This window comes from Sardina pilchardus, chromosome 8 (genome assembly GCF_963854185.1).
Source record: "Sardina pilchardus chromosome 8, fSarPil1.1, whole genome shotgun sequence".
In the NCBI taxonomy this organism is placed as follows: Eukaryota; Metazoa; Chordata; class Actinopteri; order Clupeiformes; family Clupeidae; genus Sardina; species Sardina pilchardus.
The window spans coordinates 15,950,543-15,974,552 of record NC_085001.1 but is presented as its reverse complement, the minus strand read 5'-3'; the positions used below and the strand labels follow the sequence as shown (position 1 = coordinate 15,974,552).

Sequence of the window (24,010 nt, the reverse complement as noted above, 5' to 3'; positions counted from 1 at the left end):
TGTTGGAGTTCCCTGCCTAGAGTTCTAGAGTTCTAGAGTTCACTTTTTCACTCGACTCTCCCCGCTACAAGAGAAAACTGTACAGGTTAAGCTGGAATGTCAGTGCAAGAACCACACCCATTTCCACTACATCGATGACTACACCATCCTGTACATCTACTGTTAAAGCAAAGATGAAGAGAACAAACGAAAAGCTCATAGTTGGCGTCTAGTGTTTTAGCTGAACTAGCCGAGACGATGGTTCAAAGGCCGCATACATGCTTTTTGTAAGTTAGAGTTCTATGGTAACACAACGCCCACAAAACTAAGGTTGGATTTTAATCAAGTGGAATTGGATTAGGCACGAGTTAATGTAAACGTAACTAGAAAAATAAAATTGAAGCATGTTCTTTGAAGAAATGGAAAGCACGGCAGTGCGCATCACTTCTTAATTCCCAAGGAAAAACCTACTCCACCCCAATTTCAGCAATTTGATGATGAAAACGTAAAAACAAATGTTCAAAAATAAGAGGGGGAAAAAAATAAAAAGGTACATGAAATCAACATAGCAGCTAAACACATGGGGTGTTTTAAAATGACAGGAAAAAAGTTAGACATTAGCCTTGATTTAAACTTTGCTTTAACCGTACGTTTAAACATGTCTGGAAAATAAAAATACAAATGATAAAAAAATAACAGGATTAATGTAATGCAAAAATAAAACTCCATATTCTTTGATATTTCCTTATTCTCACTTTTACTCCCCCCCCCCCCCCCCCCCCGCCCCTTTCTAACTACCAGCTACATCCCAAGAACCCATCCCAAACATTACACTAGAAAGAACACATGCTCCCCTGGGCCCTCCCCCCGTGGACCGCCCTCCACACACCTCAGATCAGCTCAAATGCTACCTAGCTTGACAGCCTGGGTCGCATGCGTCTGGTACACAAATGCAAATGGGCTATGCACTGTGTAGAATACTGTGAGCGCACACTATGCTGGAAAGACCGCAGTGCCCAGGGCCGGTCGAGCATGGGGCAGCGACGGTGGGCGTCACTCTCTTGGAAGCGAGTAGTGGCCGCCCCCTCGAGAGGTCGGACCACAGAACTGGTGGTCGGGAGGGGAGTTGGAGGTGGTGCTGTCGCTGGAGGATGAGAAGGCAGGGCCGTAGTTGGGGAACTTGTGTGCCTCCGAGCTGAGGTAGCCGCTCTGCACAAACTGGGCCATGGGGTGTTCCAGGGCTTCCTGAAAGGTGGGCGAGAGGCGCGGGGTCCCCGGCTGGCTGTCGCGGTACGAGGGCGTGCGGCCATCGAAGAGATGGATGCCCTGCTCGAAGGGGTTCCACACCATCGGCACGGGATTGACCGAGGGCGCTGCTGTCGCTAGGGGAAGACTGTCGAAGCTTGGGGGATCCAGCCCAGCCAGGTCCTCAGACCCTGCAGGGAGCATGGAGGACTCCCCAAACCAGAAGCTACCACCACCGCTGCTGCTACCACCTCCACCACCACCTCCACCACCACCACCACCTCCTCCTCCTCCTCCTCCTCCTCCTCCTCCACTACCACCACCACCTCCGCTGCTACTGCTGCTGTTGCTGTTGAATGGACTCGTGGGACTGAAGTCAGCCATGCGGTTTCCTCCACCGCTGTAGAACGAGTCGGAGGAGCCACTGCCGAGGGAGCTCGAGCTGTCATTGCGATAGCTAGCGGTGATGCGGGCCGAGCCAGTGCCGGCTCCCCGGTGGACTCCGCTGGGCACGGCTGCGTTTGCGTGGAGCCATGCCCCGTGGGCGGCTTGCTCGAAGCCGACGTCGGTACCGTTGCAGTGAAAGTCGTTGTCGTCTGTGCTCATATCGACGCAGCTGCCTGTGCGCAGGGCGATGTGTGCTTCTATCTCTTCGCGAGCTCGGTCAACATTCTCAGGCATTCCTGTGACCTCAAACACAGGCTCCTTGTCGCGACTGGGTGTGACAATGTAGGTGTGAGTTTGCTGTTGAATTCGCTTTATAGTGGCACCTTTCGGCCCCACAACCAGACCCACTACACGGTATGGCACACGAACCTGAATGGTGGTTTGGCCAGGCAAGGTGGGAGCACCTGACTGACCAGGTGCAGTGGTGGTCAACGGTCCTGCCTTGTTCCGGGAGGCTCGGATGTGGGAAAAATGCTCAGCAGCTGAGAGTATCTCTCTCTTAGCCATGGCCACATCTTCTTTCCGGCCTGTGACTACAAATACTGGATCGTCCCCTCTCACTGGTGTTTTGATGTAGGTGTTGGTCTTTGCCCTCAGAGCCTTGATTTTGCAACCTAGAAGATAGAGCCCATGATTAGCAACAGACCTTTCACTTTCCACAACAAGCACATCAATAGAACACCACATATTTCCGGGTTTTCCACTATGGCAACGTGCCAACTTGGACATGTAGATCAATGTAGCTTAAGTTACCTTCCCATTAAAGAAGCAAGCAAGCTAGCCATACCACAGCGCAACTTCAAAGAAAGACAGCATACCGCTGACTATATCTACATCAACAACACTACACATCATCAACTACAACAATGAGCAGGATTGTGGTGAGGGTATAACAACTATGGTTGAGACAGCCTCGTTTATAACAGGACTGATGTTCGTACCAAATTAGAAGGCACCCTGTGTATGGCGTGGCCACGTTCAAACATGTAGCTAGCTAGACATATTTTTGCTAAGCACAATGCTAGTTCGCTAGCTAACATGTTGCGTTAGCCAAGCTAACATTGCCCATCCCCTTTCGCTAAAGAACACCAAGTAGACTTATGACAGATCAATTAAGTGGTTTCAAAATGGAGAGTATAAAATCGATCGCATGATAACGGACCAGTTGGACAGTCACCTTACGCGATTTATTTGGAACAAAGCTAGCATTAGCTTCCGGCTAAACATGTCGCTGCCAAGCCAGTTAGCCTGTTAGCTAATGAGCCAAGGCGTTGCAAACTCACCCTGTCGGCCGACAATCTCAGCTACGTGTTCAGAGCTAGGCACCTCGACACATTCCTTGGTATTGACGCTCTTTCTTCTCATATTAATCAGAGGTGGTTCATATCCAGGTTCACCATACGGTATCATCATCCCAGGAATCTGCTGAGCAGATGAATCGTCAAGCCCATCACTGTAGAGGACGACTGGCTCTTGGGCCTCATGTCCTGGGAGCATGACAGAGCCTAGCCCTGAGACATGGGCCTGTGCGAGCAGTGAATGGTTCACAGATTCATTCTCATTTAGTGCCTCTTCGTCTGATCTCTCTTCGTCGTCCTCCTCCGTTCCAGCTGGGTTGAGCGGTAAAGGCTGAAGGTCCAAAACAGCCCCCAACAAGCCGAAAGGCGAGGTCCGACATGGATGGGGAAGGGTTGGCTGTTCAGTTTGGCTTTGAGCGAGGTGGTCATCGATGCCCATGCTGGCAAATGTTTGGACTAGTGGCGGGAGCTCAGGCTCCGTTTCCTCGTTCTCCAACAAAGATGTGCTACTGGGCATGGTCAATGCTTGACGTTTTCCCCTAGACAATAACGATGTAACACGTAAGGAACAAAGTAAATCATATAATAACGGAATTAAAATATCGTTGGCTTAATGCGTTACACCCGTTTTGGCTGTAACCGCCAATGTTTTTGGACCTTTTCTCTAATAAAGTGGCAACAGTCCTCCAGCCTTCCCTTGGCTTCTTTGTCTCATCTTCACTGCAAGTAGCCACGCCCTTGATCATATGAACTAATTTGCTATTGGTCTACCAAGCATTACAGCACTGTAGTTGGTGTCGTTTAGACCATACTATTGGCTGAGAGAGAAATATAACATCCACCCATTCTGTGTGATTGGAGGTTTAGTGGAAAAGGAAACGCATTGTGTTAGTGTTATGACCCACAATTCATAAACAAACTAATGGCAAACTTGTAACGTAATCTTTCTAAATGCACACCACAGATCATTTTTTAAGACAGTCAAAATCAGCGTTATGGTAAAATATCACTAGCTTTTGTTCACGTGATTAGTAGACCCACTGACCCACTGACTTCATAAGAGGCCGCAATGAAGACCAAGTACAACATGAATTCATGAGTAGACTATGCCTATATGAATCTACAAGAATCTTGCAGTGATAAAAATATGTATTGAATTGAGAAAAAAGATGTAATAATGAAATGTGGCTGATCAGTATGGCTTACAGTATTATATGGCACATTTTTACAAATATTTTATTTAACAATAACAAAACAAAACAGATTATAAATACATTTATTTCAGTTTTGAAAAAAAAATGGAAACTGAAATTGTACTGAATCTATTTAAGTTGTATGCCTCCTTTATGCGCTTTGGTTGAACTACCTGCACTACCATACACACACACCATCTGCTCCACTGAATGGAAGAAGATGTAATTACAACAAAATGTCACCAACCACCACTGTGTAGCACCCTCCTGGGAAATGCACGGCATTCGTTTTGCACCAAAATGCTCAACATACACCAGTTTATGTGGATAGTGGGGCAATTACCTAGTCAGCTGCAACAGGGTATGATTAAATGGCCAGATGGAATGAACCAAGTATAGGGAATTTAAACAGGACACAGGGGAACCCCTACTCTTTGCAGTGAGTACCATGGGTCTTTTACCATTTTCAGTTTAACATCTCATCTGTCATTTTCTACAGCACTGTCACTGCACTACCCCACCAACACCACTTCCAGCAGCAACTCAGTTTTCCCAGGAGGTCTCCGATTCAGTAACCAAGTAGGCTACACACCTGCTTAGCTTCAGTCATGTAGCAGGGACAGGGTGTCCATTGGTCTGGCTGGTGAGGAAAACAAGACCACTTCATCATATTCTGATCTCATCCTAATATGAAGCCTGTCAAGGAAACATTCAGTCTGACTATTCAGTTCAGCAAGAAGGATGTTATTCAATGTGTATAGACAATACAAGATTAGCCATTACTGTCTGACTGTTAATAACTCTCACTATCTCCAACAGCCTCCAAATTCATTTTTAAATAAATAAATTGGTCTTAGGCTGTGTCCAAAATCACATACCGTACTGCACACTTCTTGTATAGCCCTCTGATCCTGTCAGAAAAGTGGCAAGTCATATGCAGTATAAATATAGGGCTACAGCAGTATGGCATTTCGGATATAGCCAGACTATTTTCATTTGCAGTTCCCCTGCTGGTTGAACGGCCTAACAAGTGTTCCCAGAGCAGGGTCATCCCTCTCTATCTTCGAGAAGCTCTTGAAGACCCAACTCTTCCGAGAGTACACCTCCTAAACGCATCTAGCAACCCAACACACCCATGTCCTTCCCTTTCTTTCCTCCTTATACCTCCTTCTTGTACTGCTAGCACCTTCGAATAAACTTGAAGTTGTCTGTTTGCACACACTACACACAACTTCTGCACTCTCATCCTAATAGTAGTATAGATGTAGCAGTATTCATCAAAGGTCTCTTTGAAATGTAGCGTATTTTATTTTGTATCTTGTTAGTCACTTTGGATAGAAGCACCTGCCAAATGAATAAATGTATTGTTTGATTTGTCACTGTTTACTCAGAGTTTTAATGATGTCATGATGATGAGTTTTATGAAGTCATGATGTGGGCCAATTGCAGTGTCTTCTCATTTTGTTTATAATTTCACGACAAGCAGGGTTTAACTACTGTAATTTTGTTCTTGTGTAGTTGACCTATTATCAGAAAACAACAAACATGAACAAACTGCAGTTGGATTTAAATAGGGTTATCAGGGCAGTGGGCTGGATTTGTTGGAGTGAGACCTTCTGGGGACTACGGTCATTATAATTGGTCTGCTTGGGTGTAAGACTGTTGTTTGATTATACTCCTTTACTACCCACTTATGAGCAAACAAATATGTAGCCTTCTGCTGTCATATACTGATCTATCTCTCTTGAAATGCCCTACTTCCTTTCTGAGGATGGTTTGTAGTCCTAGGTTTAATCATTGTATCATATGATAGAGACATTGCATATTACACATTGAAGACAGTTGGATGTAATTATTCCTCCCCCTAAATTTCCCTGTCTCCCCAAAACATCTGGGGGGCCGTATGAATCCTGCTGGTGGGCCTGATCTGGCCTTAATGCTAACACCCCTGGATTAAAATGTCATCGTAAAAGTAGTGGTGTGTGTGTGTGTGTGTGTGTGTGTGTGTGTGTGTGTGTGTGTGCGCGCGCGTGTGTGCGCGCGCGCGTGTGTGGCTATTCATGTTATCAAATACCGACATATACCACTAGATGGAGGCATTTACCAACATTTCAAATTAAATGTAGTTCATGCAATGATGAGAAATGAAAAAAGTAAGACCTAACCTTGCTGCGATTAGCCTACGACTCATCTTCGAAATCATATTGAATGACATCTGATGACACGTTTTTGTCTACCGTGACAATTCTACACGTGTATAGGCTGTTAATTCATGCATGGTTGAGCTGGTTGATTTACGTGAAAATGCAGACTAGTTTTTGTTGTTGTTGTTATCTCAGTTGCAGGAGCATAGCCGATGGAGTTATGCCCGCAGAATATCAGAGATATGCAGGCTATGATAGCTATCATTTGTTTTTATTTATTTATGTATTAGCTTACAACTAATGTGTATTATTAATATCTATTTTATGTTATTGTCATTTTACTGTTACACTACTACTAATACTTATCTTTGAAAAAGAGTGCAACCCTAAATACATTTCCGAGAAATAGGCTAATTAATGTATTATTCCCATGTCCCATCGAATGACCACACATGGAGTGTGTTTCTCAGGTGTCCAAGCAACGCTGCATACAATCGAATTTCGTCAGTCTAATGTTGCACCAACAAGAGATGAACGACAGACAGGCTAGCACTTCGAACATTAGATAAACACACCCGACTAACAGATTTACATCATGGTCTAACAGTTTGCGTCTGATGTTAATACGAGTTAACAACGTGTGCTCCAGATTAAACATTAGCCAAGATGTATGGTCGCTCCCCTCGAGTTACGTCTTTAACAGTGGGATGTACCCCTACAAAACTGGGTCCAGGATCATACGAGGTCAACCATTCCCAAACCAGTGCATCGGGTAGGTTCTAAGCGTGGAGGTAAGGTAGCCTAATAGATGTGTCAGTAATCAGTTGATGCTGTTAAGTAAATTGCTGGAACTTGACATATGCGTAGCCAAATTACGCTGAGCAGTGACCATAAGTGCACTATAGCCTACCACTGTTTTTGATTAGCACTGGTGGTTTGGCTGCATCCAACATTTTACTGTAACAATCTATGTTTACAACTTAAAAGTCCATTTTAAATGTATTTAGTGTTATAAGAAACCTAATAGTAGCCTACCTTTTAAGCAGTAGGCCTAATGTGGGCTCGTTATCAATCGTTCTCAATATCTCTCCTATGTATCCCCCCCCCAGATGGCTATGCACCATTTCTATCACTAACTAAGAGGCAGACATTGTTCCACCACTCTGATGATGAGTTGACGACCCCAGGCCCAGCCCAGTACAACTCCTTGGTCAAGGTGTTATAAAAAGTTCATTGAAAATGCAGTTGATCTCATCAACTTTTTTTTAGTTAACCACACTGTCCTGCATTGATGCCAATTTTTACCATCACTGTCATTTTGTAGAGTCATATCGTTGGAGGACAGAGTCTCCAGAATCGTTCCAGGCGCTTTGTGGAGTCGGATCCAGCTGTGCCCGGCCCGGGAGCATATAATCTTTCCCTAGCAGTTGGATCTAAACATCAGGTTACCAAACAGAGAGAGCATAAGAAATTGGTATGTCAACACTTAAAGAACAGTTGTTCTTCACAAAATTGCATACTTGAATGATATTCTAAACCTTATGTGTAACACCTTCTGCACACTTTCAGCAGGCAGTGCCTAATCGCATCAAGTTCATTCAACAAGCTGACATCCCTTCCATCCCATTTCCTGGACAGTCTTATGGCTATGAGGAGAACAATCAGGGACTGCTCTGCAAACAGGCACCTCCAGACAGGGATGATACACTGGGACCTGCTTTCTATAACCCACTGAAAGTGAGAAAATGAGTCTCATCCAATTGCAAAAGAAAGGGACACATACACTCCAGAAAGGAATGACAAAATGGCAAAAACAACATTTGACCAAATGTTGTCGATTCTGAGCTGAACCGATTTTCTGTTTCAGTTTTGCCATTATAGGGCCAATAGACAAAGACTGTATCAAATGGTTACAGCAAGTGGTCTCCCCTAGTCCATAACCCCCTACTCATACACACACACACACACACACACACACACACACACACACACACACACACTCACACTCACATGCACTCACACTTATCTTCCTTGTTCTCCCTCTATTTACAACATGAAATAGGACATGCGTGCCAACTGTATGAGACTGGTCCACTCCATTAGCAGTGGCATATCTAATGCACCACTGGGCCTCTTAATTTGCCAGAATCTATTTCCATTGCTAATGATGGCCATGCCGTTTTGAAATTCACAGAGTACAATGTTAATCCATCCCGATGTCAACAAAAAGGGCCATTAGTAATTATTCTTTAAGCTATATTGCTATATTCACTTAAAATAATGCAATGCCCGCTGGTCTTGGCTTCAATTAGATCATATTTCATTCGATATTGACTAACTAAGTCAACAATGTCCTTGAGGTAGGTTATGTCCACTCTGTGCCAGACAGGAAGAGCTCAGTGATTTACATTTATTAAAGGAGCATCAATTTCTTGCTTCTGCTTATTCTCCCTCCCTCCCACTTTGGCTGGGCATTCAATCCTCTGTTAGACTCAGATGATTTGACAAAAAGCTTTTGGTGTCGAGCAGTTGATTAGCTGACTAAGAGCCAGGAAAAACAACATTTTGACTCTTGCCCAGTTTGCCTTTGTTCCCTCCATGATGTTTTTTTTTTTTTCTTCAGTGTCTTGGAACAAGTGACAAAACTCTTTGGAGTGGAAATTAGGAGACTCACGGGTGGTCTTTTGTGTGGGAACAGATATTTATCCTTTTGTCTGTCTTGTTGCTTCTTCCGTCTCCCAGGCAGAAAACACATCCTCGCAGAAGTACAAAGGGATCCATTTTGGAAATATGACTGGGAAACGCAAGGAAAATAAGGTTATCGAAGGCCCTGGTCCTGGTCAATATGATCCTGATGTGTAAGTAATCTGTGCGCCAGAAACAGCTGCACTTACGGTTTATCTGATAGATATGAATGTGGACACAAAGAGGCCTCCCATAAAATATAGTATGTAGCCTTCAAGCCAATGATGAGAACTAAATATTGGGAGCAACACCACCTCTACTGTACGTGGACCTTTGAGGCACTTCTTTCACAACTGGTTTGACTTTTTTTATTAAAAACTTTGCACTTAATGGCCCCTTTGAAAATATGAGAGCAGACACCTTGAGCTTTTTGCATGACATTTGACATTTGACTGTTATGGAGGTTGTGGAAGAATAAGTGGCAGGACAAATATTTAAGGTGGCCCAATAAGGTGATTGCTTTGCTAGAGGCTAATGGGCCTATACGCTTGTACCTTTAGATTAATTACACATCAAAAGCAAAATAGGTTTGTGGCCTGCTAGTCAGAAAGCTAGTGTAAGAGAAGGCTTACCAATTTAGCACTTCTTTTTTTGGTTTGCCGCAGCAGATGCTTCCTTACTTGTGTCAGGCAGAGAATTGATGTTAAGAATAACTGAATTTGGTTTCAAAACTTTGAACAGCACCTTGTGTACATGTCAATGAGAATCAGCACTCTGACTAGAGCGCTAATGCTCTTCAGGTCAAGCCCCCCTGCCTACCGCAACTCGTTTTCTTAAGATGAGGGAGATGTGCTCTCACTAAGCATTTTCCAAGGCTACGGCCCAGCCCTTCGATAGATAGGGAGGGAGAGGAGGGAAAAATGCATTGACAGCTCAGTTGCAGGAAGGACACTGGCAACCGCACTCATCACGCCCCCACTCTCTGTAATTGAGACAGGAGACAGAATGCATAAATCACATCTCCCCGGCTCCCTTCTACAGGCCCTTTGCTCATACACAGATATACTGTATGGGACGGCAACAGATTTATCATGGCGGGTGGATGGATAGGGAAGAGATCGATCGTGCCGTTGGTTTCCTCTGCCGGTGACTGATGGTCTGCTGGTTGCTTTTCTTTCCGTCTGAATAGGCATGATGCCCCTTCCTATGAGAACATCAACTTGAGGAAGGAGAAGAAGAGTAGGGTGGAGTTGGCCATCCCTCGTTATCATGAAATTGTCACCCTTCAGGAAGAGAAGAAGGTGATGATTTCTCTCCCTCTCTCTCTCTCTCTCTCCCTTCTCCTTGAATTGTCATACTAATTTCAGTCACCGATAATGAATATCTGCACTTCAAGTCTTGTGTTGGGCTGAAGCAACAGGTTGCTATTCACACCTCATTTCATATAAGGTATGAAAGGTGAGAAAAAGGCCTAAAAATACAATTAGTATCTTATTAGCATGGAGATTAGGAACACACCATATCTTCTCATTCGCATGGCTGACCAGAATGCACCTCTTTCACACATTTTAAAGCAACACCATTGCCACTTTTCAAGGTGTATTTTTATGCACCGCTGTGTTTTGTTGTTGTAGCAGCTAATGAATGTTGATGATATACAGTATGGTCTCAAGGAGGACAGGTAAACACAGCTGTTGTTCTCTTTTGTCGTCTAGGCCATGCACTATGACATTTTGATATTTAGGTCAGAACACCACACAGAATTGTGTGAAAGCCTTTATAGAAGGAGACTGTCAAGAGTACTGCCAAAAGGCACTAGTTAGCATGTTTGCAAGCTTTTGTCATTTGGCGTGTGTGTGGTGTTTGCAATTTTTGTGCATGCTTTAGGTAGCTTGAAAAACTCCACAAAATGTCATTGTGAAGTTCCACAATGGCTGAGCCATTTTGCAAGGTGCTTGTATTTTTTCCCTCTTTTTTCCTCCTGTACTTCCTCCTCTTCCTCTAAGGTGTGTTGACAGATGAGCAGTTCCATCCATCTATCTCTATGTGAAACACAAAGAACGCTGACCCACCAAATCTTCTCTCTCCTCTCTGATGGGCCTGGAGGGGAGACTCTTGTCTCTTTTTTTTTACATCAGCAACCCCAAGGCAACAGGCCAAAGGGTACTCTCTCCTTCCTCCTTCCTCTCACAGGAAGAAGATTGACTCTCCTCTCCTCTCCTCTTCCTCTCTGTCCTCGCTGAACCTTGTGAGCTTAAACTTGAGCAGCGGGGAGGCTCAGTAACCTCTCCATAGGCCGGAAAAAATGCTTGCATCAAACAGTTCACAGTGCCGCTGGCCAAGCACAAAAAAAAAAAGTTGTTGGGGTTTTTTTTGGCTGTACAGTTTGCTGTCTTGGTTTAACACGTGTGCAGAATAGCCATGTCATACTCTTAGTCTGGTATAAAGAACCTGTAGTTTACCTGCAAACAAACGTAACTGTGTTCTCATCATTCAACCTGACCCAGTTTCTCTGTGGATGGTCATAATTGAAAGTAGCAGTATGTGACTCTACACCAGATGGCGCCAAAGCTCAATGTATAGGCCTAAATAATCTGCTCAGTTGATGGCACATTGTTGATCTCAATGGCATTTAAAATAGTTAATGATATCACTAATATTGAGTTTGAGTCTCCCCTCACTCCCCTCACTCACTTCTAACTGAGATTAAATATCAATCAGGGCACATGTATGGTTTAACTGTATTCAAACTCCAGTCAATCTTCAATGCAAATCTACAAAGCAAAACAGTATTTAAAGAAATGCAATGTTTAATGTGTTGCTAAATCACAGCTGGTCCTGTTTAATGTAAGTGGACATTGTTTTAGTTGAATCTAACATATTAACATTATTTAGATTCTAATCATTGGAATAGAGTGATTATAAACACTTTTCTTTTCCTGAAGTTTGTCCAGTCAGAGAGCTGTGTGAGCTCAGGATGTGCATGATCAAACGATAAGGGAATTTCAAGGCGAGAACGATTCCTTCGGAATCACAGATGTCTGAAATGATCTTCTGTTTCATCTTCAAACTGAAAAGAGATAGCAGACACAGATAGTCACAATGAGGGAATTCCACATTCAGTTTTGCTCTGATCTCATATCCTTAACCACATATATTGGCTGGCAACACATCTCATTTGACACGGAGGCATTTGCATGTCTGCATGGTAATCTTCCCTCAAGGGTGCATCGTTTTTTGCCAGCAGAGGCCAGCAATAGCACTACCACTGATAATTACGCACAGGCTGTGAAATCCTCTTTATGTGTCTTCATGATTCAACGAAAACGAGTTTGGAAAGAGTATCATTCGCAAAATGGGGGGACATTACGTAAACTGGGCCACCCAAACCCACAGTAAACATCAACATATTTGATAGCTGTTCTCTGCCATTTCCTCCCTCTCATTTTGGCGCAGCGTTAAGCCGAAAGACTTTTTTTTTGTTTTCACTGGGTGTGTTTTTTTTTTTTTGCCATGTCAGTAGGGAAATGGAGAAGAATATAGTGGTGTAGTCACAGATAATTGGCATCTGGAGTCCTCACCTTACCTGCACCTGCTTTATGAAGGTGTGTTTTTGTGAGGGTGTGTTGGGAGCCGGTCTCCGCTGGCTGCCTCCGTGGCCCGAGCGCAAACGGGGGGCCGCGAGGCGAGCAGCACCTGCGGCGTGGGTGACCCCTCTCTGGCTTCGCTTCGCCGGTGGCCCACGCCGACGGGCGATCATTAGGCAGCTCGCGCTACTTTACCCCGGGAGCAGATGGGTTTCTGCGCTGACCCCGCGTGACCGCAGAGACACATCCATAAAGATGTGTACTTTCTTCCCTCCCGTGTGGAGAGAGGGCGCAGTCTTAACACACACACAAAGTGTGTGTGTGTGTGTGTGTGTGTGGGAGGAGGGAGTACCTGGCGCTGCTGTGCCCGCTAGGTAGGATGTCGTGGCGGCAGGAGCTGCTGCTTGTGGTTGTTAGCAGTCGCTAAAGTCACAGGTGCGGCGAGATGCCTGTGCTAGCGCCTCCCTCCCGGACGTTGTTCCGCCTCATTTACCTTGATTAGCCTCTCTTGCAATTCTGTTGGCGCAGGTTTCATTGTGGTGGTGGTGGTGGGGTGGGGGGGGTTGTTTGTGGGTCTAAGGTGTTTGTATGTGTGTGTGTATGTTTGTTTGGTTGTTTGTCTTTGGTTTAGAGCGTGTGTGCCCTCACTTGCCTCTCCTTTCCCCTGCTCTGTGAGTTGACATTAGTCTTGTGGACTGTAATTGTCTATAAATCATGGTGTGGAGTGCCACGTGGGACAGTCTTCCCGGGGAGGGGGAGGTGGAGGGGTGAGGGAGGGGGGCAGTGAAGAGGTGCGCCATAATGACCACCTCCTCACACAACCCTCGAATGTCTGATCACAGAAAGGTTATTCTCCCTCTGACAAACTCTCTCTCCCTCTCTCTCTTGCTCTCTATCTGTCTGCCTTTGATTTTCCCGTCCCTGTCTCGGTCTCTGTCTGTGAGGTTGAAGCTCTTCATCTTTGTAATTGAGTGTTTGACAACTTCAAGGAAAAAAAAAAAAAATAAATAAATAAAAAAGCTCTAGGGTAGAGGCTTAGACCTGTGATAGATAATCCCGCAGACCATATATTCTGTATCAATCACACCCCCATTGATCAGCTATATGTTTTGCCTTGTTATCTGCCCACTGTTGTCTCCCAGGGTGTGCCAGGACCTGGTCAGTACCACATCAAGAGTCAGTTTGAGAAGTCCGGAAGCTTCCACAGAGCCCCTTTAGGCTACATCCCTCCCTTTCTCTCGCAGGCCCAGGTAAGCATCCCTTCTTCCCTTCTCCTCTATCCTCCTTTGATCTTCTCTCGCTTCAGTGCACTAAGGAGTCCCACTCGCTCTCTCTCTCTCTCTTCCTCTCTCTCTCTCTCTTCCTGTCATGTTGCGATACTGCCAGCACATCTGTTGGCTGGAGCAAGTGCGCGGCGCGGTGCGATTGATACGGATTCGATTGGCGGGTGATAGACAGCTAAAATGGCCGCCGTGACGGGGAAGTGACAGGCGGACGGGGGAGATGGCTCAGAAAGGGGGCTCTGCCATCTGTCTTTATTCCGGTGGCATCGGGCGGCTCTGACATGTAATATGCCCCGTGGCCACGGGGCCCCTGAGAATGCCATCCCTCTCCCTCGGCCCACCCATCTCTGTCACGCGGTGCCCGGTGCCGGGGAAACGGGGGAGGTCTCTCCAGATGTGCTCGCTCCACACAAGACTGATGATGGCCACTGGGAGAGAAATCAAAAACATAACGACCTTTTTGAGTTCCGGGATGTGGGTCGAGACAGATATTTCTGTAGCGATGTGATTTTTTTTTTTTCTGTCTTTTTCCATTTCGTTTTCAATTCGTACGCGAAGTTGCAGAGGTGTTTTTGAAATGGAAGTCATGAGATGCTTCCTGATGTGAGGCGATATGACATGCCTGCGTGCTTAATGTTTGGAACTGCTCGTGTTTCCCATTTTCTTGATGAGTCTAGCTGAAAGACATCACCGAGGTACCCTCACACATATGCACTCATACACCCTCATACATGTCACTGTCACATGGGGGTATCCTACCGTGATGATAGAAACCCTTCCATCTCATACACCACACACACACACACACACACACACACACACACACACACACACACATGCTTAAGACTACGAGAGACTGAGAGTGCTTGGGAGGAACTCTTTTGACCTCTTTTTTTTTATTTTATTTTTAATTAGTCTGTTTGTTTTATTTATTTCTCAACGTTGGCACGGGCGGAGTTCGGTCGCCTCTGATCTTTCCGTGTGAAGTCGCTGCCGCCAACCTGTGAGGTGCGGCGGTGTGGCGGAGATCAGACGGTCCGGCGGCTCGCGGCTCCTGCATTTGATGGGGCCCCTGTGGAAGCCTGGAGAGAGAGAGAGGGAGAGGGAGGGAGAGAGAAGGAGGGAGGGATAGAGAGAGGGAGGGATAGAGAGAGGGAGAGGAGGAGTGGAGCAGCTGGAGCTCAGCCTATTTCCTTGAGAATTTATCCACTTATGATTATTAATCAGACGCTTTCTGCTGCCCGTGTTGAGGCTGAGATCTGAGCCGCAATTCCCACAGTCCACATGAGTTAATGCAGCACTTTAATGCAATCTGGCACATTCAGCCTTGGCTGTGTCCTGTGTGGAACAACTCGTAAGAGCTCTATAATTCAACAACTCATTACTAATACACACACACACACGCGCGCGCGCACACACACACACACACACACACACACACACCGCTACTTGCTTTTCAGCTCTGCTGGGTTTTTTCTCCCGTTCCTCCTCCTCCTCACCTCAGCCTTGTAGAATTGAAGGAAACACATTGATCGCCTGGTCCTTTAAGGTTTTAAAGAGAGAGAGAGAGAGAGAGAGAGAGAGAGAGACAGAGAGAGAGAGGGAAAAAAAAAACACGGCCAAGAATTTCTTACCTTCAATACCTTCAGGAAGTTGCCCCTGTGAGTCAGGTGCCCTTGGGTGCCGCTCTGTGAGATGTAGACAATTCTGGCCAAGTGAAAGCGCCGGCTTGGGCCTGCGACATTGAAACTGAGGGACTGGATTGTATATCATGGTGACTATCAAGGTGAGGCAGAGGGGAGACCGTCTCTAAGGTGAACCATTAGACTAGTGGAGAGCTAAGCTTTTCACTCAGCACTCTCCTTTCAACAACAGCAACAAAAACAACAACAACAAAAATCTTTGGTGATATAACTTTGTCTCACGTTGTAATTGGCACCAATGGGTTCAACGCAATGGGATGTTAAATGCTTTTGAGAGTTCACAGTGTGTCTAATGGATGGTACATCATGTTTATTTGACTCCTAGCGCTTTACCTCGGCGAAGGAGGTGGCGCCCCCTGTTGGTGCCTATAATGACCCGCGCTGTGCGTTGGAGCTGCTGAAGAAGACTACTAGCCGCAAGAGCAGCCCGTTTGGATTGACGGCTGTGCGATTTGTCTCAGAGAAAAAGAAACCATCCACTCCAGGTGTGTGTGTGTGTGTGTGTATGTGGTTAGGTGTGTGTGTGTGGGTGAGTGTGTGGGTGGGTGTGTGTGTGTGTGTGTATGTGTGTGTGTGTGTGTGACTGTTTTTGCATTTTAACAGGTCCTTTCTCTTGTCTGATGCATCAAGGCTAACTCTTGTTTTTCACCCTAGCGAGAGAACTTCTTTTTGTATGTTTGATTTCCATGCAAACAATAGTAAGCGTTTCCACCCACTCACTGGAAAGATGTGCATGACTCAGTGCGTGTTTGCCTGTAAAATGCATTTTAATTAAATGAATGCAGTAAAAAATAAAAAATAAAAACTGGAAAAACTGGCCTGTCACCTTAAAGTTATGATGAGGGATGCAAATTCCACGTAGTGCAGGCACTCGGCAACAGTACCTCAAACAAAAGTCTTCTGTTTTGCTGCTGGTTACTTTGTGCACTGTGAATTCTGTTAAGGCAAACTCTGAGTAAACAAGGAATAATATCTTGCTGTCGTCCTCCCCACAATTTTGAATTGTTTCTATTCTGCCTGGCTTTCTCCTTCTGCAGGCCCAGGTGCTTATAACATATTTGACTACGGGCTTGCTCAGGAAAGCATTAAAAAGGCGTTCTTGGAAAGCACGAGGAGAGGAGCATTTGGCTCGTCAGCGTGCCGCAATCCCCTGTTCATCAACAGATCAGACGTTCATGTTCCTGGGCCCGGACAGTACAAGGTATTGGACCTGGAGCGAGTGTCTTGTTAGGGGTTGGTTTGGGCTCACCAAACTACCGCCACCTTTTATTTATTGTGATGCAATGCTCTGTGCTTTAGGTGGAGAAGAAGTCTGAGGAGCCGTACAAGCGTAAACAGACTGCGGCGTTCAAGTCCGAAACAGAACGCCTGCCAACCCCGACGATGACCAAAGTAAGATACATCAAAGCCTTTAAGAAGTCGATTTCCCACATACCAAAAGAAGCCACGCTCTGGTGGTTACTAAGCCACCTGCCATTGATATAATGTTGGATTAACCACTTCCAATGAACTGACCGTTTCCATGTGACCTTTGCACAAAAATCTGATGCTTGAATTGTACCTCTTGGGCTTTGGAATGTAACATTTCCTTCCGTTTAGTGTTGACTTTAACGCCGGCGCACAAGAAAGTAACTTTTAATACAATACGAGGGAAGTCTTGCTCAGAGTATTGTACCGCCTACTGAGAAAAATACAGCCTTAGAACATATAAAAGCATAGCTGAGTACTCTTCTCGTCGGTAAACAGATCAGACATGAAAATGCTGTCTGTTTGTCGGCCTCTGTTTGTGTGTCATCCCATTTTCCTGCTCCTGCCTCCCCCTGGCCCAAATGAGTCGCGCAGTGTGTCTCCTACCTGTCAACAACAGCATGTTACCCCACTGCTCAAAATCAGAGGCAACTGCCACTGCCACTTTGCGCATAGACTGTTGTGCGTTTTTTTCCTGGCTGTCGGAATTCGGCTGCGGCTTGGTCTTGTTTACCGGTCTTTGCGTTTTGTGATGAAGAACTGGTTACCATGGTGAGGGCTCCCTTCTCTCCAGTCCAGGCGACCCGTCGCGACAGCGGGGTGAGAGACGTGTTTGTGTCAGGAGAGAGAGCCAGGGGGCTTCTTCACCGTGGGTGGGTGGAAGAGTGCCACTGTTGTTTGTTTGGAAAAAAAAAACACTTGTCTCTCAAAAACTGTTGCATGACTTTTTCAGCAGCTCTATAAATTGCTTGATTTTTTATTGTGCTATGAGTGTGAAGCAGAGCATAAAATATGTAGTGTAGAGTGATTAAGTGAAGTGTAAAAAAATAATAAAAAAAATAAAATCAGTTTATGCCATATGCCTATGCGGTGCGGCGGTGTAAAGAAATACACCTCTCCAGGTGCGAGCCGAAAGCCGTTGCTATCACACCCTCTGACAACATAGTTAGCTCTTCCCTTTTTCAGCTGTCAGCTCTGGGAATCGCAATCGCTCGGGGGATCTGTGTTTAAGGTGAGGCGGGAGCACAGTGAGTTATTTACCCATGCAATGTACGCGTCTCATCACTAAAGCTTCCCCGTTTGATGTGAAAGGCGCAGCCTCCATTTGAACTCGCCGAGCTTAGAGATTTTTCAGTTCAGCGCGCCCTCCCGTACCCGCTCTGTTGCCAACGTCGAGGTGTTGTCTTCGGCAACCAGTGTCGACACAAACCGTCAGTCCGACAGATGCTCGGAAATACGGGGAAAGGTGTATCAACATCGTAGCCGCTCATGTTGGAGGAGTTTTTTTTTGCACGGTGGGAATAATAGATGGTCTCTATAAATAGGCAGGCTCTGCTTAGGGCGTCTACCCTGGAGCGTGTTTTTTTTTTTTTTGCTGGAATGGCACCACGACGTGCTGTTCACTTTCCGCAACCCGCTCCGTGCAGGGCCTCCTCCCACGTTGATCAGTTGTAGACCGTCATACTAGCAGACATATAATTAATATCCCTTCCAGCGAGTGCCTCCTCTTGTTAATTGCCTTTAACAGTCATTTAAAAATGATCCGACGAGCACTTGGGGTTGGTCAAATTATGATTGTAGACCTTTCATTAGTAGAGGTTATTGTAGAAATGGCTCTTTTGATGGAGCTGTGAAATTGGCAGCAGCAGGTAATTGCTCATTCTCCTCTTGAAAGAGCTGTACATTTCTAAGTTTAGCCATTTTTGTCTACCAGAAATGGAGACAATGGTTGCACTTATGAGAGCACATCTCCTTCTTTAGTTACATTATGCATCATATAAATGAGACTCATTCAGCAAGTTTTAGAAACAATGTGGAGCATCAATTTTAAAGTGCAGATAGAAATTGACTAGCATACAAAGCCAGGAAACCATGCTATTGTACAGTCAAGGCCTGGGGTAATGATCCCTACACTTACATTACGCACTGTGCTTAAACCACACCATACATTACAGCTTGTGTCAAGAAGTCTATATCTATAGCTCACCCAGATTCCTGTGCACATCAGTGTTGCGATTCGGAGTCGTGTTTTTGCGGCTTTCCCCGAGCACTGGCCCAGTTCTCTTCCCTCTCTCTGTGTGAGTGGTGGTGCGCCCCGCGTAGTGGAGGATCTAAAGGCTCTAATAATGCAGCGCTGGTCCCCCACCCCCCCCCACCAACCCAACCCCCCCCTCGGCACAGTTAATGAAAAACCGCGAGACGCCAAAGCAGTTAACACCACAGCATGGTCCGCATGCCTCCGCGTCCCACCGCGTCCTATATTAAAAGTGTCTAATCATTGCCTAATCAGGCTTCTCCGTCACGTCGCGTCAGGGAAATGGTGCGGAGGAGGGCCTTCATCTGTCACTGTCCATCTTCCACTGATGTGGCTGTCACCGAAGGAGTGTGAGGAGATATTAGCTTTTGCCCAATTGATCACGCTGTGCAACAGAAACGTTTTTGTTGATCTTAGTATTGTTGTCACAAAGAAAGCAATAAAACAAAAAAACATGTGCTATTAGTGTCAGAATCGTTTCAAAGTGATTTGAACACACAAGAACACAAGCATAAATGCTAAATTGCTAGGTCGGGAGTCCTGTTATTCCACACAATTTGAGTAATGCAAGTTCATTGTGTCCAAGCACATGGCTCATCTTCCCTAACGCAGCCTGTAAACCTTCTAATCAGTTATTCTCCAAAACATCACAGAGTCTCATGGCGACTCCATTCCACTGAGACACGCGTGATGAGGCATCATCGCTGAGTGTTGTCGCTGCCTGTCAAGACTCCCTTGCTGAGACTCATTAATGATAACAGTCAGGCCTGATAGTCACTGCTGCTGGAAAAAAAAGAGGCGATTTTCATTATGGCTGATGTTTTCAGAAGGCTTTTTTTTTGTGCGCGCCGCAAAGTCGGAATACCATGGGATCGGACCCGGAGACGCCCTTCGGATAAATAACGGCCCTTTCCTGTCAGTGCAAACAGTAGGACGCAGCCACTAACAGGAAATGACAAGCTCAAGGTGAAGCATCAGCATCGGCGACGACAAGGGTAAGGAGGAGGAAAAAGTCATTTGTTTCACGATTTTTTTTTTCTTTTTTAATTCTTCCTCTTTAATAAGACTTGAGAGCGTCTTATTATCTATTCAATTAGACGGCCGGGGAGATAATTAGAAGCCTTGCTAAACATACATTTATCGAACAAGCACCGCATCGATTCGCTGCGTCCCCAGAGGACTTGGACGAGCACTGGAGCTGCTGAGATCCATAAGGCGAAATTATGCCTCCCAGCTATTAAAACATTTTTTGGATGCGGGTTGTGAAGGGGTTTGTGGGAGGGCCGTGGTGTGACGGGATATATGGCGCGGAGGCACAGTCCCTGGCACAGGGGCGCTCAAGGATACAGATATGATTGTCAGTTGTAATGTGTATGAGAGGTCAAGGCTGTCCGTTCCCATCAGGACTGTGTAGTAGCATGCCCACCCCGCGGCTTCAGGTGCCATTTTCGCCTCCTACACAGTTCTGTTTCTCACCCCCTTCCCCTTTTTTCCCTTTTTTTCCCTTTTTTTTTGAGAGAAATGGAATTAGAAATGCGGCGGTCTTTGGTGGACAGTGGTGGTGCTGGAGACGGCGGTGATGTCCTGCGGCGGCCGTATTGACCCGCTTTACTGACAGCTCTTTCCCATTAATGTTTTTTATCGAGCCGAGACCTTGGTGTGCTGCACCGCCAGAAGGTACAGATGCCGCGCTGCGTCTGCACTCGTTTCCGCAGGACTCCGAGAGAAACAACCGAGCACCGATTTGATCCGCTGTTTCGTTCCGTGGAAATCTGAAGTTCTGAAGGTGCTGTGTTTTCAGAATGGCGTCAAATGAATGGCATATCGCCAAGGTGCTGGATTTCTAGCGTTATCAACACCTTACTTTTTACGCGTTTTCGCAAGTCGCTAATTTGTCGCTTTTGATGTCGTTGTTACATTGCAGGCTCCGCTGCCCATTACTGGTAGGGGAGTGTCAAAGGTTCTGAGGGCAGCCTTTGTCGACCAACTCGTTTCCCTGGCCTTGTTATTTTCCAACTAGCCAGATAAAGGAGAGCCTGCAGTAAATCAAATGGCAAAAATAAACTTTGCCCAGCAACGTTTCTGTCCCCCATAACACCACATCCTAATGAGTAGGAGAGAGGGAGCCTATTAGGAGACCAGGCTTGTCATCCATGCAGGAGTCAATTAGCTTTCGACTCGGGGACTTTGTAGACCTCCCGCACACGGAGTAAAGCTTTGCCGGCCCGAAGAGAGAGAGAGAGAGAAAAAAACATAACAAGCCCAAATACTTTTAATTGACGCACAATGTGCATCTGTTCGTCACAACTTGTTGGGTGGCCGGGTTGGGCGGTTAATCAGGCAGTTGTGGCCCCTACGTTTCTATGCAGGCAGTGCGCTATTAGCCCAGTGTAGTCCGTAGACTGTGTTACGTAATGAGCTCTCATCACAAATTAGGTGGTGTTTGTGTGAGTGTGTGTGTGTGAGCATGAACTTTGTGTGTGTGACTGAGGGAGGGTATGTTTTTCTGGGACTGAAATTAGGTGTAAAAGAGACCAATCTTTTAAATATGGCTTTGCGTTGGCAAAACTGTATGTTTATTTGCATGAAATTGGCCTGTGTGGAATATATTATGCCCTATGTTGGGGGGGAATGTGTCTTTGTTGGGGTGAAGATCACAAGCTTTGTGAAAGACTCATGCGCCCATGCTGTGAAGTTGGAATTTGCCATCCATCCTACACCCACCCCCCCCCCCCTCCCCTCGCCCACACACACACACACACACACACACACACACACACACCAACACCCACACGAGAGGCTAAAAAAACACGGTTCGCAGAAAACATCGCCTGTGGGCTCTTAGTGAGAAAAGTAGTGGCAAGGCCGAGGGAGAGATCAGTCTTGTAAATAAAATAGCATCTTCCATCTGCCACAACTGTTTGTTGCACCTCGCATGCATAGGACGAGAGTGAGAAGGTTGAGACGACACACACTAACGAAACGTGCAAAGATAATGAAGACCCCGCTGCTGCTGCTGCTGTGGGTCTATTGTTTGGTCCACAGCAATTTGCAAGCAGCCTTTGACTCTACTCAGCAAGACTCTATCCCCATTCCTATTGTGTGCTGCTATTCCCTCACAAAGATAAACCAATGAAAGAAATCATCATTATTTTACCATTTATAACAAACCATTTATTCCCTCTGTGAACAATATTACTCAAATCTACAAAAAAAAAGTCACATTAAATGTCGGACATTTTGTGTGTATGTGCGAATGTACCAGGCCCCAGCCCCGGTGATTGTTTACTTAATTCTCTGTAAACAGGCGCCTCTGCCGCCATCACATCGTGCCTGTGTCTGTTCTGTGGGCCGGTAGCCCTGGCTCCATCTGGCGGGCTCCGCCACATGTGGCAGACAGCTGTGTGGAGACAGCTGTGCCGGAACAGGTGAAGTTTGGGGAGAGAGGGGGGAGAGCAGGCCCACAGCCACAGGAGGCGGGGGAGCGCCATGTGAGGTGCTCGCTAAGTGTTTACAGAGCCAAGGAGCCTGGAGCAGTCCAGCGCATTCACACATCCAGCAAAGGCCCACTCTCTCCCTCTCTCTCTCTCTCTATCTCTGTCTCTCTCCATCTCTCTCACTCACTCCCTCTCTGTCTCACTCTCTCTCTCGTTCTCGCTCTCTATATATCTATCTATCTATCCGTCTGTGTCTATCTCTCCTTCATTTTCTTTATCTATCTACCTGTCTCTATATCTATCTATCCTCTCTTTCCCTCCCTCTCTCTCTCTCTCTCTCTCTCTCATCTCTCTGTCTGCCTGTCTTTCCTTTTCTCTTGAGCCCCGGTTGTCTGGCTCCATCTTGTAGCCTGCTGCTACTTCCATCACTGTCCATCTTCTGTCAGTCGTCTTTTCCTCTTGATTTTACGCGCTTTCTTCCCTGTCTTCCTCCATCACTCCCCTCTGTCTGTCTGCCTCCAGTCTGTCCCTCTACTCATCTAAGCGTAGCTATGCAAGGTATTGCGCCAGCCAGGCAGGCTGGCGGGGGCTGTGGGAGGGAGGATTGGAGAAGGGGAGGCCAAATGATTGACCATATCGACGAGGTTAATCTTCGCACCCTAATGGCATCCACCCCTATGCCCCTTCGCATGGGGCTACTGATTTTCTGACAGGTTATATGTTGCCCAGACTTTGAATGAGTGCTCAAGCACACACACACACACACACACACACACACACCTGTACATGCATATGTACTTGGGTTCCTCTGGTTTTTATGGTCCTTCTGAAACCCCATCTCAGGACCTGACAAACTGACCGGGAGTAGCCATGTGCTGAGTTTAATGGAATCCTACAGAAGACTGCTATATATCATTCTGTGTGTGTGTGTGTGTGTCATTGTAAGACAGAAAGTACATCCTGTACTCAAACAGCCACTTAAGAGAGAGTGGGAGTTGAAAAATACTTCCTGAATTGGAGATTTATGAATGTAGCTAGTCGTGAGGAGGAAGTGTAGACACCTGGAAGTTCATTAAGGAAGTCGAGAGGAATATAAGGCCCAGATGTTTCACCAGGGACTGAGCACGTGTGTGCGGTCATTACGAATGAACATGTCAGCAGCGGCAGCGGTCAGCCTGAAATGGTCACCACGTGAGACGCTATCAATGTATCAGGTGTAGATAACATCCCCTTTGACAGGAAGATTGAAAGAAAATAGATACAGATACAAGGCACAAATGGGTAAGCATAAAATAGCAGAGGGCAAGTTGAATGATTTAGAGGCTAATTGTCTTAGATAGGTGGGGAACATATTTTTCTTTAAATTTTTTTTTTAAAAAGAATAGATTGGGACAGTGGGGGTAAGTTGTATGAAATGGATTGTTCAAATCAGCATGGGATGAGGCATTTATCCAGCATGCTGTTCTGAGTACAGTAGGGATCCCATGTGTGTGTGTCTGTGTCTTCG

At 46.0% G+C, this 24,010-nt stretch overlaps 2 protein-coding genes across 3 annotated transcripts in view; one reads left to right on the top strand and one right to left on the bottom strand.

Moving 5' to 3' along the window:
- Positions 1-781: 781 nt before the first annotated feature.
- On the bottom strand, positions 782-3,695 carry LOC134088816 (RNA-binding E3 ubiquitin-protein ligase MEX3C). Its single transcript, XM_062542955.1, has 3 exons — positions 2,955-3,695; positions 1,578-2,285; positions 782-1,460 (listed from the first exon to the last, which is right to left on the bottom strand). Exons 1-3 carry the CDS (start codon positions 3,484-3,486, stop codon positions 1,033-1,035), a joined length of 1,668 nt encoding a protein of 555 aa, XP_062398939.1. The 5' UTR covers positions 3,487-3,695; the 3' UTR covers positions 782-1,032.
- A 3,131-nt stretch (positions 3,696-6,826) lies between these two features.
- stpg2 (sperm-tail PG-rich repeat containing 2) overlaps positions 6,827-24,010 on the top strand; it is a 23,726-nt gene continuing 6,542 nt past the window's right edge. The window contains exons 1-10 of one of the 2 annotated variants that reach the window (XM_062542954.1): positions 6,827-7,078; positions 7,416-7,522; positions 7,631-7,780; positions 7,879-8,043; positions 9,049-9,164; positions 10,181-10,292; positions 13,721-13,828; positions 15,890-16,049; positions 16,602-16,765; positions 16,864-16,956. In XM_062542954.1, the coding sequence (XP_062398938.1) occupies positions 6,973-7,078; positions 7,416-7,522; positions 7,631-7,780; positions 7,879-8,043; positions 9,049-9,164; positions 10,181-10,292; positions 13,721-13,828; positions 15,890-16,049; positions 16,602-16,765; positions 16,864-16,956 (1,281 nt within the window). In that variant the 5' untranslated portion in view covers positions 6,827-6,972. Of the gene's footprint in view, positions 7,079-7,415; positions 7,523-7,630; positions 7,781-7,875; positions 8,044-9,048; positions 9,165-10,180; positions 10,293-13,720; positions 13,829-15,889; positions 16,050-16,601; positions 16,766-16,863; positions 16,957-24,010 lie in introns of both variants that reach the window. The other variant, XM_062542953.1, reaches the window with a different exon arrangement.